This window comes from Alosa sapidissima, chromosome 5 (genome assembly GCF_018492685.1).
Source record: "Alosa sapidissima isolate fAloSap1 chromosome 5, fAloSap1.pri, whole genome shotgun sequence".
In the NCBI taxonomy this organism is placed as follows: domain Eukaryota; kingdom Metazoa; phylum Chordata; class Actinopteri; order Clupeiformes; family Clupeidae; genus Alosa; species Alosa sapidissima.
Genome location: NC_055961.1, coordinates 38,846,157 through 38,859,757, shown reverse-complemented (window position 1 = coordinate 38,859,757; position 13,601 = coordinate 38,846,157). Strand labels below are relative to the sequence as shown.

The following is a 13,601-nucleotide window of genomic DNA, read 5'->3' as shown; positions in this document are numbered from 1 at the left end:
AAATAGATTTTGGGTAACACTTTATAATAAGGTGCCATAATAAATAGCAAACTAGTAATTACCTAACCCTTTGTTAATATTTGTTAATTGTTACTAAAATATCTATTTGGCACAAGTTAATAGTTTTTTCATCATTCATTAAATATTAGTTGTTTGCATAAAATCTGTATGTTAATGTTTTAACAAATCTATTAACTAATATTGTATTAATATATGTTAATAGTTAACTAAATATATTTTTGGCACTAATTAACAGTTATTTCTTACATCATTTAAATGTTAAATGTTTATTTACAAACTATATGCTAATATAAAAGTTAATGACATATTATTATTTATTTAGCTTTTCTGATTAGCTTTGTGGATAATTTATGGAATGGTGTAGATAGCAAAGAGAAGGGGGCCCAGCACTGAGCCCTGGGGGACCCCTGTGGTGAGATGGTGAGGTGCAGATAGCTGACCAAGCCATGATAGGTTAAACGAGCGTCCTGTGAGGTAGGATTCAAACCAGGAGAGAGCATAACCGGAGATTCCCATGTTAGCGAGTATAGAGAGAAGGATGCGGTGATTAACCGCGTCAAAGGCAGCCGATAAGTCAAGCAGAATGAGTACTGATGACCGAGCGGTCGCCCTGGCTTCTTTTAAGGCTTCTGTTACAGACAGCAGAGCCGTTTCGGTAGAGTGGCCGCTTTTGAACCCAGACTGATTTGGATCAAAGTCAAAGTCAAAGTCAAAGTCAAAGTCAGCTTTATTGTCAATTTCTTCACATGTTCCAGACATACAAAGAGATCGAAATTACGTTTCTCACTATCCCACGGTGAAGACAAGACATATTTTACCAATTTAAGTCCACAGACAAACATAACATTCAAGTAAACAAAAAAGTAAGTAAATAAGAGGGCACATATAATAATGAAAAAAATAAGAGCAGCAAAATTTGGTTGAAATTGTGCATAGACAGTCAATAAAATACTAGTGCAAAGTCAGGCCAATAAAAGGCTTGGGTAGTTCTGTTTGACCTAAGTAAGAAAGAAAGTGACATAGTGGTGCAAGTTATGTAAGAGCAGCAGATGTGTTGTGTTTTCAGGACAACAACAACAAGTTGTAAAGTGTACAAGTGTGCAAGTGTGCAAGTGGAGTAGTGCACGCGGCCATTGTGGGTCCAATGTCCAGGATGTTATGTAGCTGAGGGTGGAGGGGGGAGAGGAGGGAGAGAGTTCAGCATCCTTACAGCTTGGTGTATGAAGCTGTTGGTGAGTCTGGTAGTGCGGGAGCGCAGGCTTCTGTACCTCTTCCCAGAGGGCAGTAGATCGAACAGATTGTGAGCGGGGTGACTTGCATCACTCACAATTTTGGTCGCCTTGCGGGTGAGGTGGGTGGTGTAAATGTCCTTCAGGGAGGGGAGTGAAGCACCAATAATCCTTCCAGCTGTGTTCACTATGCGCTGCAGGGCTTTCCTGTTGTATTCAGTGCAGCTTCCGCCCCACACAGCGATACAGCTGGAGAGGATGCTCTCAATGGTGCCTCGGTAGAATGTGGTCATGATGGCTGGTGGAGCACTTGCTCGCCTGAGTTTCCGCAGGAAGTACAGGCGGCGCTGAGCTCTCTTCGCCAGTGATGCAGTGTTGGTGGTCCAGGAGAGGTCTTCGCTGATGTGCACCCCCAGGAATTTGGTGCTGCTCGCTCTCTCCACCACAGCACCGTCGATGGTCAGTGGCAGGTGTTGGGTGTGACCTCTCCGGAAGTCAACAACAATCTCTTTGGTCTTGCTGACGTTCAGCAGGAGGTTGTTGTCCCTGCACCACGTGGTCAGATGGTCGACCTCCAACCTGTATTGGGTCTCGTCGCCCTTGGTGATGAGACCCACCAGAGTTGTGTCGTCAGCAAATTTCACTATGTGATTGTTGCTGTAGGTTGCAGTGCAGTCATGCGTCAGCAGGGTGAAGAGCAGCGGACTGAGCACGCAGCCTTGGGGGGCCCCTGTGCTCAGTGTGATGCTGCTTGAGGTATTGTTGCCAACACGTACTACTTGAGGCCTCTGACAGAGGAAGTCCAGTAGCCAGTTGCAGAGGTAGGTACTGAGTCCCAGTTTGTCAAGTTTGCTGATGAGTTGTTGTGGTATTATGGTGTTGAATGCAGAACTGAAGTCTATAAACAGCAATCTCACATATGAGTCTCTTTTTTCCAGGTGGGTGAGGGCTGGGTGGAGGGCAGAGCAGATTGCATCCTCTGTAGACCGCTTGGCTCGGTATGCAAACTGGAAGGGGTCCAGGGTGGGGGGGAGAATGGATTTGATATGTGACATGACAAGCCGCTCAAAGCACTTCATGATGATGGGTGTCAGTGCCACAGGGCGGTAGTCATTGAAGCAGGATGGAGCAGTTTTCTTCGGCACAGGTATGATGGTGGCAGCTTTGAAACATGATGGGACGATGGCTTGCTTCAGGGAAGTGTTAAAGATGTCTGTGAAGACATCCTTAAGCTCCCCTGCGCAGTCCTTCAGCGCACGACCTGGAATGTTGTCTGGACCTGTTGCCTTACGGGTGTTGATAGCAGCAAGTGTCCTCTTCACGCTGTCGGCAGAGAGGCACAGGGGCTGCTCATGTAGAGGGGGATGGGTCTTCTGTGGGCAGGTGCTGTTTTGTGCTTCAAAGCGAGCAAAGAAGCGGTTCAGGTTGTTGAGCAGAGGGATGTTGCTCTCACAGCTCTGTGGCGCGGGCTTGTAGTCCGTGAGGGCCTGAATGCCCTGCCATAGGCTTTGTGCGTTCCTGCTGTCTTTGAAGTGGGTGGTTATCTTGTGAGTGTATTCCTTTTTTGCTTCCTTGATGCCACGGGACAGGTTGGCTCTCGCTGTTCTCATGCCAGCTTCATCCCCAGCTCTGTAGGCTTTGTCTCTGGCCCTCAGCAGCCTGAGGACATCCCCTGTCAGCCATGGCTTCCAGTTAGCCCGAGTGATGATGTCTTTTGTGTGGGTCACATCATCAATGCACTTGGTGATGTAAGAGGTTACAGTGTCTGTATACTCCTCTATGTCTGTCCGGTTGTTGTAAGTGGCTCCAGAAGGTTGTTCTGTGAAAGGAAGTCAGAGACCTGTTTGGAGACTGCTCGTTCAATGCCTTTGGATAGGAAAGGCAGTAGTGAGACAGGGCGGTAGTTCTCGACTTGAGCAGGGTTGAGAGAAGCTTTCTTAAGTAACGGTGTTACCCGGGCCATTTTGAACGCTGTTGGAAATGTGCCGGAGGTTAGCGAGGCATTGATCACATGTGTGGTAGCTGGAGCGATGGTCGGGCTGATGGACTGAAGTAGGCTTGTAGGTATAGGGTCCAGCGAGCATGTGGTAGGACGGCTGCATGTCAGAAGTCTAGATACTTCACTCTCGGAGAGGCGTGAATGCTGAAAAAGATGTTCCAGCAGTCCCTAGAGGTTGTAGGAGTTGTTGTTCTGTCAGGCAGACGTTGAACTGGATGAAGAAGTGGTCAGAAAGATGGAGAGGCGCCACCATGAGGGTGTCTGTGCTGCAGTTCCGAGTGAAGATCAAGTCAAGCTCTTTGCCAGCTTTGTGAGTCGGTGGGCATTTATTAACATATAGTTTGCAAATAAACATTTAACATTTAAATGATGCAAGAAATAACTGTTAATTAGTGCCAAAAAGACATTTAGTTAACTATTAACACATATTAATACAATATTAGTTAATAGATTTGCTAAAACATTAACATACAGATTTTATGCAAACAACTAATATTTAATTAATGATTAAAAAACTATTAACTTGTGCCAAATAGATATGTTAGTAACAATAAACAAATATTAACAAAGGGTTAGGTAATTACTAGTTTGCTATTTATTATGGCACCTTATTATAAAGTGTTACCAAAAAAAAAAATATATATATATATATATATATATATATATATATATATACTATAAATTATAAAGTTAGAAATATTAAGAAATGCTGCTAATTGTATGGTGTTGATGTCATGAGCTCTCTCTCTGCCTGGTAACACACGCTGATTGAAGTCTGATGACCTCCACCTGTTCCTGCTCTGCTCTGCCTCACCCTCGTTACCTACCAGCTGCACTGCATTCACCACTCATCATGCCCTGTATATAAAGCCTTGCTTTTCAGTCCACACTTGTCAGATCGTCTGCAACCAGCACCAGTTACCTGCCTGTTTTGGAAAACGCCTCTGACTCTTTGCCTGTGATCCCGGACCCGCTCGACTACTTCTGTGTTCTCCAGCCCCGGTAATCTTGACCTGTCTTCCGTCCCTCTTCTACGAATACCGCCTAGTCCTTGACTGTACTGCTGCTTCGTTTCAATTGCTGTTGTGTGTGTGTTTCCCCCAGGACTTCCCGGATCACCCAGCTCCTGCCATCGCTGTTCGGCTACTGGGGGAACACACACACGCAGACTCTTGGAACTCCTGTACCCCCCCCCCGGAACCCCTGAAACCCCCTTAACCCCCAACCCTTAAATAAACTTTTGAACGTGACGCTTTTGTGGTCCTCGTCCTGTTTGGTGTCTGACAGTTGAACTTAGGCTATATGGTGCATTGTCACTTTAAGGTCGCTCATGTAAGATATAAGGCTAATCCATAAACTCTAGCCTTATTTGTTTGTGCCATATGATGCCACAATATTAACAGTACTATACATAATAAGCAGTTATAAGTTTCATATATTAAAAGGGGATATCAACAATGACACCTGGAACATGCCAGTCTATCTCTCTCTCTCTGGTGCGCACTCAACTGGGTTTCCCAATTAATTAAAGTAAGTAACGTGCAAGTTAGATGCTGCTGCATGATCATCCTTGCATGTAACACGAAGTTGGTGCATTTTGACATCGTAAACATTCTCGAAGAGAGAAAAGCAGTTAGCAGTAAAGCTATTTATTGCCTACATTTTGGTACGGTACCCCCTCTATCCCTTGGTGCCCTTGTGCGTAATGCGCGTAGTGAATACAATGTTGAAACATTTCCTATAGTTTCTCACCTATATATTTGCCCTGATGCACTCGTTGACGCAAACACACACACTCGCTTTGGACTACTTTCCCTGCTGCTATTATATTAGTCTACAGAGGAACTAGGACAGGCGCGTGTAACTACAAAGTGGAGTCTGGGTCTATGGTTGTGCGGCAGTTGCTAGGTAATAATGTAAACTCTATTTTTGCTGCCAATCACCAAAAAGCCTTTTATGTCTTTGAATTTGATGTACGATGAACACAACCAAGTACAAAACCGTTTGAAACTAGCAGAAATTATGATCAGAAGTTAATTTTCACCAAAAAACGGGACAATTTGTGTCCAGGGAAATATTATTAATTATCCGGGACAGTCGCTCAAACAATCCCGGGAAATCCAGTGCATGTGGCAACCCTACTGACAACATCATTCCGACTGTGAAGATTAAGATCTTTCCGAACCAGAAACCATGGGTCGATAGACAAGTCCGCACGGAATTAACAACGCGTACCACTGCATACAATGCAGGACTTATCACAGGTGAAATGTCAGACTACAAGGCAGCATCATACAACTTACGGAAGACCATTAAAGAGGCCAAGCGGCGCTATAGTGACAGAGTGGAAGCTGACTTCAGTGTATGGAACTGCTACTGCTCGTGTATGGAAAGGACTGAGAACCATCACAGGCTTTGAAAGCAAGTCTCCTTCAGTGATGAAGACTTCATGATTTGAAGACTCATGCACTCTTACTATAGAAGCGGATGAGAACGATAGTGGGGAAACTCCAATCACTGTCTCCGAGTATGATGTGAGAAACGTGTTTCAGAAGGCAAATTGCAGGAAGGCTGCAAGACCAGATGGCATTTCTGGGAGGGTACTGAAATCCTGCGCTAACCAACTAGTCCCTGTGTTAACACACATTTTCAACACGTCATTGGCTCAAGCTACCGTTCCAACATGCTTTAAGAAGTCCACTATTGTACCTATGCCAAAAAACAAAAGCCCATCATGCCTTACACACCGCCGGCGCCTCCTCCAAAGATTCAGGAAGTCATTTATTTTCAATGGAAGCCGACTTCTCTCAGCTGCGAGAAGCGGCAAATCCGTCGGCGTCGCGTTTTGGGCGTCTTGAGTGACTTGAGCGTCAAGCAGAAAGTTGAAAGTCAGTAAACTTTATGGTAATGAACTATGACGCGGTTCAGCGACCAATGACCAGCAACCAATCGAATACTTTATGGTAATGAGCTATGACGCGGTTCAGCGTTCAACGACCAGCAACCAATCGAATAGACGGCCTTTAAATAAAGTATTAAGAGAACATGATCGAATGTAAAATGCCGTCACGTCAGAGCGTCCAAGGCATCCAAAGCTTCCCTGTACCTTGACAGGGCGACCAGAGCTTTTTTGGAAGCTGATGTCGGCGGCGGTGTGTACGTACAGTAAATGACTACCGCCCAGTGGCCCTGACATCAACAGTGATTAAGTGCTTTGAAAAGCTTGAGAAGAATTTAATTTGCTCATCTTTACCAAGCTCCTTCAACCCCCTCCAGTTTGCCTATAGAACCAATCGGTCAAGAGATGATGCCATCTCCAACCTCCTGCACACCACCCTAAACCACCTGGAGGGAGGAAAGGGGAAGTATGTGAGAATGCTGTTTATTGACTATAGTTCAGCATTCAATACCATAGTCCCCCACACTCTGATTACAAAGATGAAGGCTCTTGGATTAAACAACACCATTTGCAAATGGATTCACAGCTTCCTCACTGAACGATCACAGGTGGTCAGGGTGGGTGGTCTGACATCTGACGCACAGTTGCCCCCCAGGGCTGTGTTTTGAGTCCTCTGCTGTATAACATCTACACCCATGACTGCAGAGCCAGCAGCAGTCACACCTCCATCATTAAATTTGCAGATGACACAGTGGTGGTGGGCCTGATCAGCAACAACAATGAACAGGCCTATCTGAACCAGGTGGATGAGGTAGCAGAGTGGTGCCATCTAACATGGACTGTTAACACCCAGCACACACTGATGAAATCTAGGCAGACTGTACTTCCTACATCAGCTGAGGAAGTTCAAAGTATCAGCACCCATCTTTAAGCTCCTGACAAGTAGCATCATCACTTGGTATGGGAACTGTACAGCCCGTGACTGCAGTGCCCTACAGAGAGTGGTGCGATCTGCCGAACGTACCATCAGGGCACCTCTCCCTACCCTGCAGGAGACCTACAAGAAAAGACTATGTACCAGGGCCCAAAGTATTGTAAAGGACTCGTCACATCCTGATCATGGACTTTTCAAAAGACTGAGGTCAGGCAAACATCTCTGCTGCTACAAGACCAGAACAGAGAGACTGAGGAGGAGCTACTATCCTCAAGCAATCTGTATCCTGAACACACACAAGACTATATCAACTTTTTTTTGTTCTGTTTTCTTACACACGGACTGTACAGACACTGCACTTTTTATTCTCTCTTGCTATTTATTAAAATAGTTCTTGATCTTTCTTTCTTCACACTTGCACAGAAAAAGCTGAACACCAAATGGAATTTCACTACATTCTTTATGTATTGCTATGTATAATAACAATAATAATAATAATAAAGCTTTATTTGTATAGCACCTTTCATACACAGAATGCAGCTCAAAGTGCTTTACATTTGAAGCATGTAACACAATAATAGTCAGTCAGTCATTATCAATCACTTTTCTTTGCTGTTTATGATATACTCAGCAACATATCAAAAATATAGAAAATTACGTCATAAGACTGGCAGCCTTAACCCTCTTACCCCCCACAAGCACGCCATATGGCAACTGTGGCAAGGAAAAACTCCCATATTCCAGGAAGAAACCTTGAGCAGAACCTGACTTAATAGGGGGAGCCCATCTGCTTCTGGCTGGCTGCGCCCTCCAATAGTAGCAGATGTAGAATAATCTGAAAATGTAGTCTACAGGATAAGATGAGTTAACTAAAAGCTTTCCTGTACAGGTATGTTTTCAGATCTTTTTTAAAAATATTTACTGAACTCGCCTGCTTGATGTACAGAGGCAGGGTGTTCCATAGTTTGGGGGCATAATGGATAAACGCAGCTTCTCCACTTTGTTTGTGGAGCACTTTGGGTACGATTAAAAGATTAGAATTGGATGATCTAAGTTTCCTTTGTGGTTGATAAGATATTAAAAGCTCAGAGATATATGAAGGTGCTATGCCATTCAGAGCTTTGTAAGTAATTAACATAACCTTAAAATCAATTCTATAGGAAATAGGGAGCCAGTGCAGTTCAGCCAACACAGGGGTGATGTGTTCTCTCTTCTTAGTCTTAGTTAAAAGTCTAGCCGCAGAGTTCTGTATGAGTGCCAATTTCTTTAGATGTTTTTTGGGAAGACCAGTGAAAAGTGCATTGCAGTAGTCTAACCTGCTAGTGATAAAGGCGTGAATTAGTTTTTCTGCATCTTGTTGAGTTAAAAAGGGCCGCACTTTGGCAATGTTTCTCAAGTGGAAATAGGCTGTCTGAGTAACTTTACTGATATGGGGCTTAAAACTTAACTCTGCATCTAAGATGACACCGAGGCTTGTTACTTTTGGTTTGACCTGGTGTGCCAAGTTCCCCAGATTCCTAAGAATAATATCTCGCTTTAGTTTTGGTCCAACCAGAAGTACCTCTGTTTTGTCATCATTTAGTTTCAAAAAGTTTTTGCTCATCCACTGATTAATGGAGGTTAGGCATTCAGTGAGGGAGCAAAGGCCATCTGGGTTAGTTGGCTCCACAGAAAGATACAATTGGGTATCATCTGCGTAGCTGTGGAAGTTTACATTATGCTGACTTATGACGTTTCCCAATGGAAGCATATATAGAGAAAATAGCAGGGGACCAAGGCAGCTCCCCTGGGCCACACCAAAAGGCAAGTCATGTTTTTCAGATACATGATCTCCTAGACTGATATAAAAATCTCTGCCAGTAATGTAGGTTTGAAACCAGTTTAGAGCATTATCAGAGAGACCCACCCACTTCGCAAGGCGGTGAATTAGGATGCTATGATCAATGGTGTCAAATGCCGCACTCAAATCCAGAAGAATAAGGATTGAGACTTTGTTTGAGTCGGTAGCTAGTCTGAGATCATTGACTATTTTTACTAGAGCCGTTTCTGTGCTGTGATTTGATCTAAAACCTGATTGGAATTTTTCAAGGATACTGTTTTCGTTGAGGAAGGTATTTAACTGATTACAAACAACTTTTTCAAGTACTTTGCTCAAAAACGATAGATTTGATATAGGCCTGTAGTTGCTCAGATTGGTATGGTCAAGATTTGACTTTTTAAGTAAAGGTTTCACAACAGCGGTTTTAAAAGCAGTTGGAAATATACCTGTTTCTAATGAGGTATTTATTACCTTGAGAAAAAAGGGAGCTAAGCCATCATATACTTTTTTGAGGAATGTAGTAGGGATTGGATCTAAAACACATGTTGAGGAGCCGGTTTGAGTTATAATTTTACCAAGCTCAGATTGAGTAATAGTGCTAAAGGACCTTAATTTTGGGGGGCTGTTTTTGGGTGTACTATCAAACATATTACTTGTGTTACCAATAGCCTCCCTTATAGAAATGACTTTGTTTTTGAAGAAGTCTGCAAATTCTTCGCATCTTAGAGAGGATGCCTGACTGAGTGTATCAAAAGGTGTTTGATGCAATAGCCTATCAATGGTAGAGAACAACACCCTAGAGTTTCCACTGTTTTCAGCAATTACCTTAGAGAAGTGGTTCCTCCTCTCATTCCGAATAGCTCTATTATAATTTGCAATTTTTTCTTTTAGAATGGCACGGTGAACCTGTAACTTAGTTTTTCTCCATGTTCTCTCAGCTTTGCTACATGATCTTTTTAGATCATGGATATTTTCGTTCATCCAAGGTGTCAGTTTGCTACAGGGCCTTTTTTTAGTCTTTAAGGGTGCCACTCTGTCAAGCAGAGCGCCTAATTCACGATTAAGAGTATCTACCATTTGATCAATGGGATGATGTAAAATATCTAAATTTATGGAGTCTATAAGAGCTATGAACTGCTGTTCTGCTCTAATGTCCAAGAGTCGCGATTTGATTGCAATTTCGGGATGAATTTTTGGAGTATGTAGTACAATATTAAAAGATACACAATGATGATCAGACATATTTATATCATTTACTGATAAGTCTGTGACTTCTATCCCTCTGGAAATGACTAGATCGAGGGTGTTGCCAAGGTTGTGGGTGGGTCCTGTAACATGCTGCTTTAGCTCTAAACTGTCCAACACATTAAGGAACTTACTGGCTTTAGCATCAGTTGTCTTATTGACATGAATATTGAAGTCGCCATTTACAATTATCCGATCATAGCTAGTGATGATGAGCGACATAAGTTCAGAAAACTGGTCGAGAAAGCCAGTCCATAGTTTAGGAGGGCGGTATAAGGTTAATAGAAGTACAGCTGGGTCAGCCTTCAGAGTGAGGGCAATATACTCAAAGGAAGCGAATTCGCCAAAGTTGACTCGTGTGCAACTATATTTGTTTGAGAGAATGGAGGCAATTCCACCACCTTGTTTGCCTTGTCTAATTGAGTGGAAGAAATTATAATTTGGGGGACAAGTCTCAACAAGAACAGCTTTGCTGTCTGAAGTCAGCCAGGTTTCAACAAGAAACAGAAAATCCATTTTTTTTTCACTAATAAAATCATTGATTGCAAAGGTTTTGGTAGTAAGTGCACCTATATTTAGTAAACCCATGTTAGCTGAAAATGCCTCTGGCTTTTGAGGAATATGCTGAGGTATAGAAAGAATATTTGTTAGGTTTCTAGTTTTAAATTTGTCTTTTCTTTTTACTATACGTTGGGTAGAAATCAACGTTGGAATAGAACTATAAGCATAAGTCATGCTATTGCATGACACAGCTTGATCTATGGTAGTAGTATTGTATGTTACCCTGCAGAAAACATTCTCAGACTCATCCACATGTATAATGCCATTCGAATCAATACCTGGGGGGCGTGAATCTGTAATATTTTCTACAGAATGTCAATGTATTTTTCAATGTCAATGTTTATTTGTCATATGTGACAAATAAACTTCCTTGAATCCTTGTATCAAGGCAAGATATTGTTCACACACATCTGTCATCACCCTACTGCCAGTGGTTGGTTGGAGAGTTTGCGCACCTCTTCTTCCACTTCATCCTTATTGGATACCTTTGTGGTTGGCTGTCCTTTAATTGGTGACCCTCTGTCTAGTGTTTGACAGTAGTGTACTTTTTGCCTTTGGAAGTACTGTTTGGTTGCTGCTCGAATTTGGCGAAATTCAGGGGAGGTGGGTGTAACAGAGTTAGAAATGTTTAGTGTTTGTATGTGATTTTCGCCGTAATTAAGCAGCTTTATTGAGATTGGTGTTTTGGAGCCCCCTTTGGAGAAACGGTGTACTGCAGCTCTGCTACGTTTTGTCCTTGTGTTGTTGCTGTACCCGAGTAGAAGCGGTATGCTTTGCATTGGGTAGGTCCACTGTATAAAGCACTCCCCACTTTGTTTTAATGTAAAATGTTGTTTAAGTTGAAAACTTCAACATATCACCTGTATTATATTACTTTACATGTATTGTTAGGATTTGGGTGCAATTCTAGCAACTTAGAGAAAGTTTATTAATGTTTTCATTATGACCACGCGTTCATACACACTGAGTCTTACGTGACTAGCTGTAAACTCTGCTAGCAACTTTACATGCATTCAATGTAGTTTAGTTTAGTGTGCATGGAAAGTGCAATTCAGTCTAGCAGGTAATGAATGTACAGTTAGTTTAGCATTATGTTTATGCATTATCTCCGTATGGTCTACGTCTGTGAATGTTTAGTGAGTCTCTTAGAATATTAATTAACTGTCGTTCTGTGCACCTTAACATTCCATGTCGCATGTCTCCATTGCGAGTAGGGCTGACAGGGATGGTATATGAATGATGCATGTAATATAGCCCATTCAACTTAGTGTACTTCTTTTTATTTTGCTTGTGCAGATGCTGTTTAATGTACGCCAGTGCCTGAAGGCATGTTTTGTTTTAACTTTTCCTAAAGGAATAAATGTGATAAGCCAGTTTTGGTCTCAGTCCCTTCACAAAGTCAAAGTCAAAGTCAAAGTCAGCTTTATTGTCAATTTCTTCACATGTTCCAGACATACAAAGAGATCGAAATTACGTTTCTCACTATCCCACGAGAAACGTAATTTCGATCTCTTTGTATGTCTGGAACATGTGAAGAAATTGACATATATTATACATATTATACATATATATATACATACATAATATTCACCATCTGACTAATAGTTATATATTACTAATTAAGCTTAACCAACTTTATTATAAGGGTTCCCCATACTGATAGCTATATATTACTAATATATTAATTAAGCTTAACCAACTTTATTATAAGGGTCCTATGGGGAGGGGTTCATATTGGGATAGGCAGAAGCACAGTTTAATAACAATTAGTTAAATAATAATATGTCATTAACTTTTATATTAACATATAGTTTGTAAATAAACATTTAACATTTAAATGATGTAAGAAGTAACTGTTAATTAGTGTCAAAAAGACATTTAGTTAACTATTAACACATATTAATACAATAGTTAATAGACTGTTTTCTATTTGTTAAAACATTAACATACAGTTTTATGTAAGCAACTAATATTTAATTAATGATGAAAAAACTATGAACTTGTGTCAAATAGATATTTTAGTAACAATTAACAAATATTAACAAAGGGTTAGGTAATGACTAGCTTGCTATTTATTATGGCACCTTATTATAAAGTGTTACCAGATTTTGCACAGTTATTAAATTAGCTTTAGTTAGACTTTAGACTTTATTTAAGTTAGGGCCTAATGCTATCAAACATATTGTGTATTTTGAGGTTCAGTGGCACTTATGTAATCTCAATCATTTACCCTGATTGTGTATAGAGCAGATTTTATATTGCCCTGAAATGTAGGCTTAAACACACATTTGGGATATGGGGAAAAACAGTTGCCACACCATTTTACAGTGCAGAGCATGTTCAACTAACACTCAGGGAAAAAGAGAAGGGATTACAATACACACAATTAAATGATGAATCATGTCATACCACACAAAATTGAGTATGTGTACTTATTATCAGTCTCTTGAAATCAGCAAGATTAGAGATTAATCAGGTATATACAGTATCAGGTTGAAAATCATCTTGATTTAATGCAGTATTACATTAAAGAATAAGTAACCTTAAGGTAACATCTGTGAAAGGTAAAAAGTTAAAAGATTAACCTTATAGAGTGCCATGGTGCAGGCAGAGCCCACAGCTAAAGCCACACCAAGGATAGAATCACCCTGGAAGCCATCTGCATAGGCCATCATAACAATGCCAGTGATGGACATTATAGCAGCAACAATCTGCAGGTACAGAAAAAGTATAGTTGACATATTGCAAAAAGGAAGAATTTTAGAATCAAGAGGTTCATGCATTAGTATTAATCACTGAATAAAGGAATACAACTGAATCATGATCAAACTAAAATGGAAAGAATTCATCTACTTAAAGTTATTTTAAAGGAGCTATGTGTAAGAGTTTGTAAG

The 13,601-nt window shown here is 41.3% G+C and overlaps 1 protein-coding gene and 1 long non-coding RNA gene across 2 annotated transcripts in view; one reads left to right on the top strand and one right to left on the bottom strand.

Moving 5' to 3' along the window:
* The window catches only part of slc35f4 (solute carrier family 35 member F4), a 150,414-nt gene that overhangs the window by 78,947 nt on the left and 57,866 nt on the right, over nucleotides 1–13,601 (bottom strand). The window contains exon 5 of the mRNA XM_042091349.1: nucleotides 13,293–13,418. Coding sequence (XP_041947283.1) covers nucleotides 13,293–13,418 — 126 coding nt within the window. The remainder of the gene's footprint in view (nucleotides 1–13,292; nucleotides 13,419–13,601) is intronic.
* On the top strand, nucleotides 4,791–10,647 carry LOC121708662. The gene is made up of 3 exons (XR_006031738.1): nucleotides 4,791–4,888; nucleotides 6,023–6,025; nucleotides 10,637–10,647. It is a non-coding gene; the product is annotated as an uncharacterized LOC121708662 (long non-coding RNA).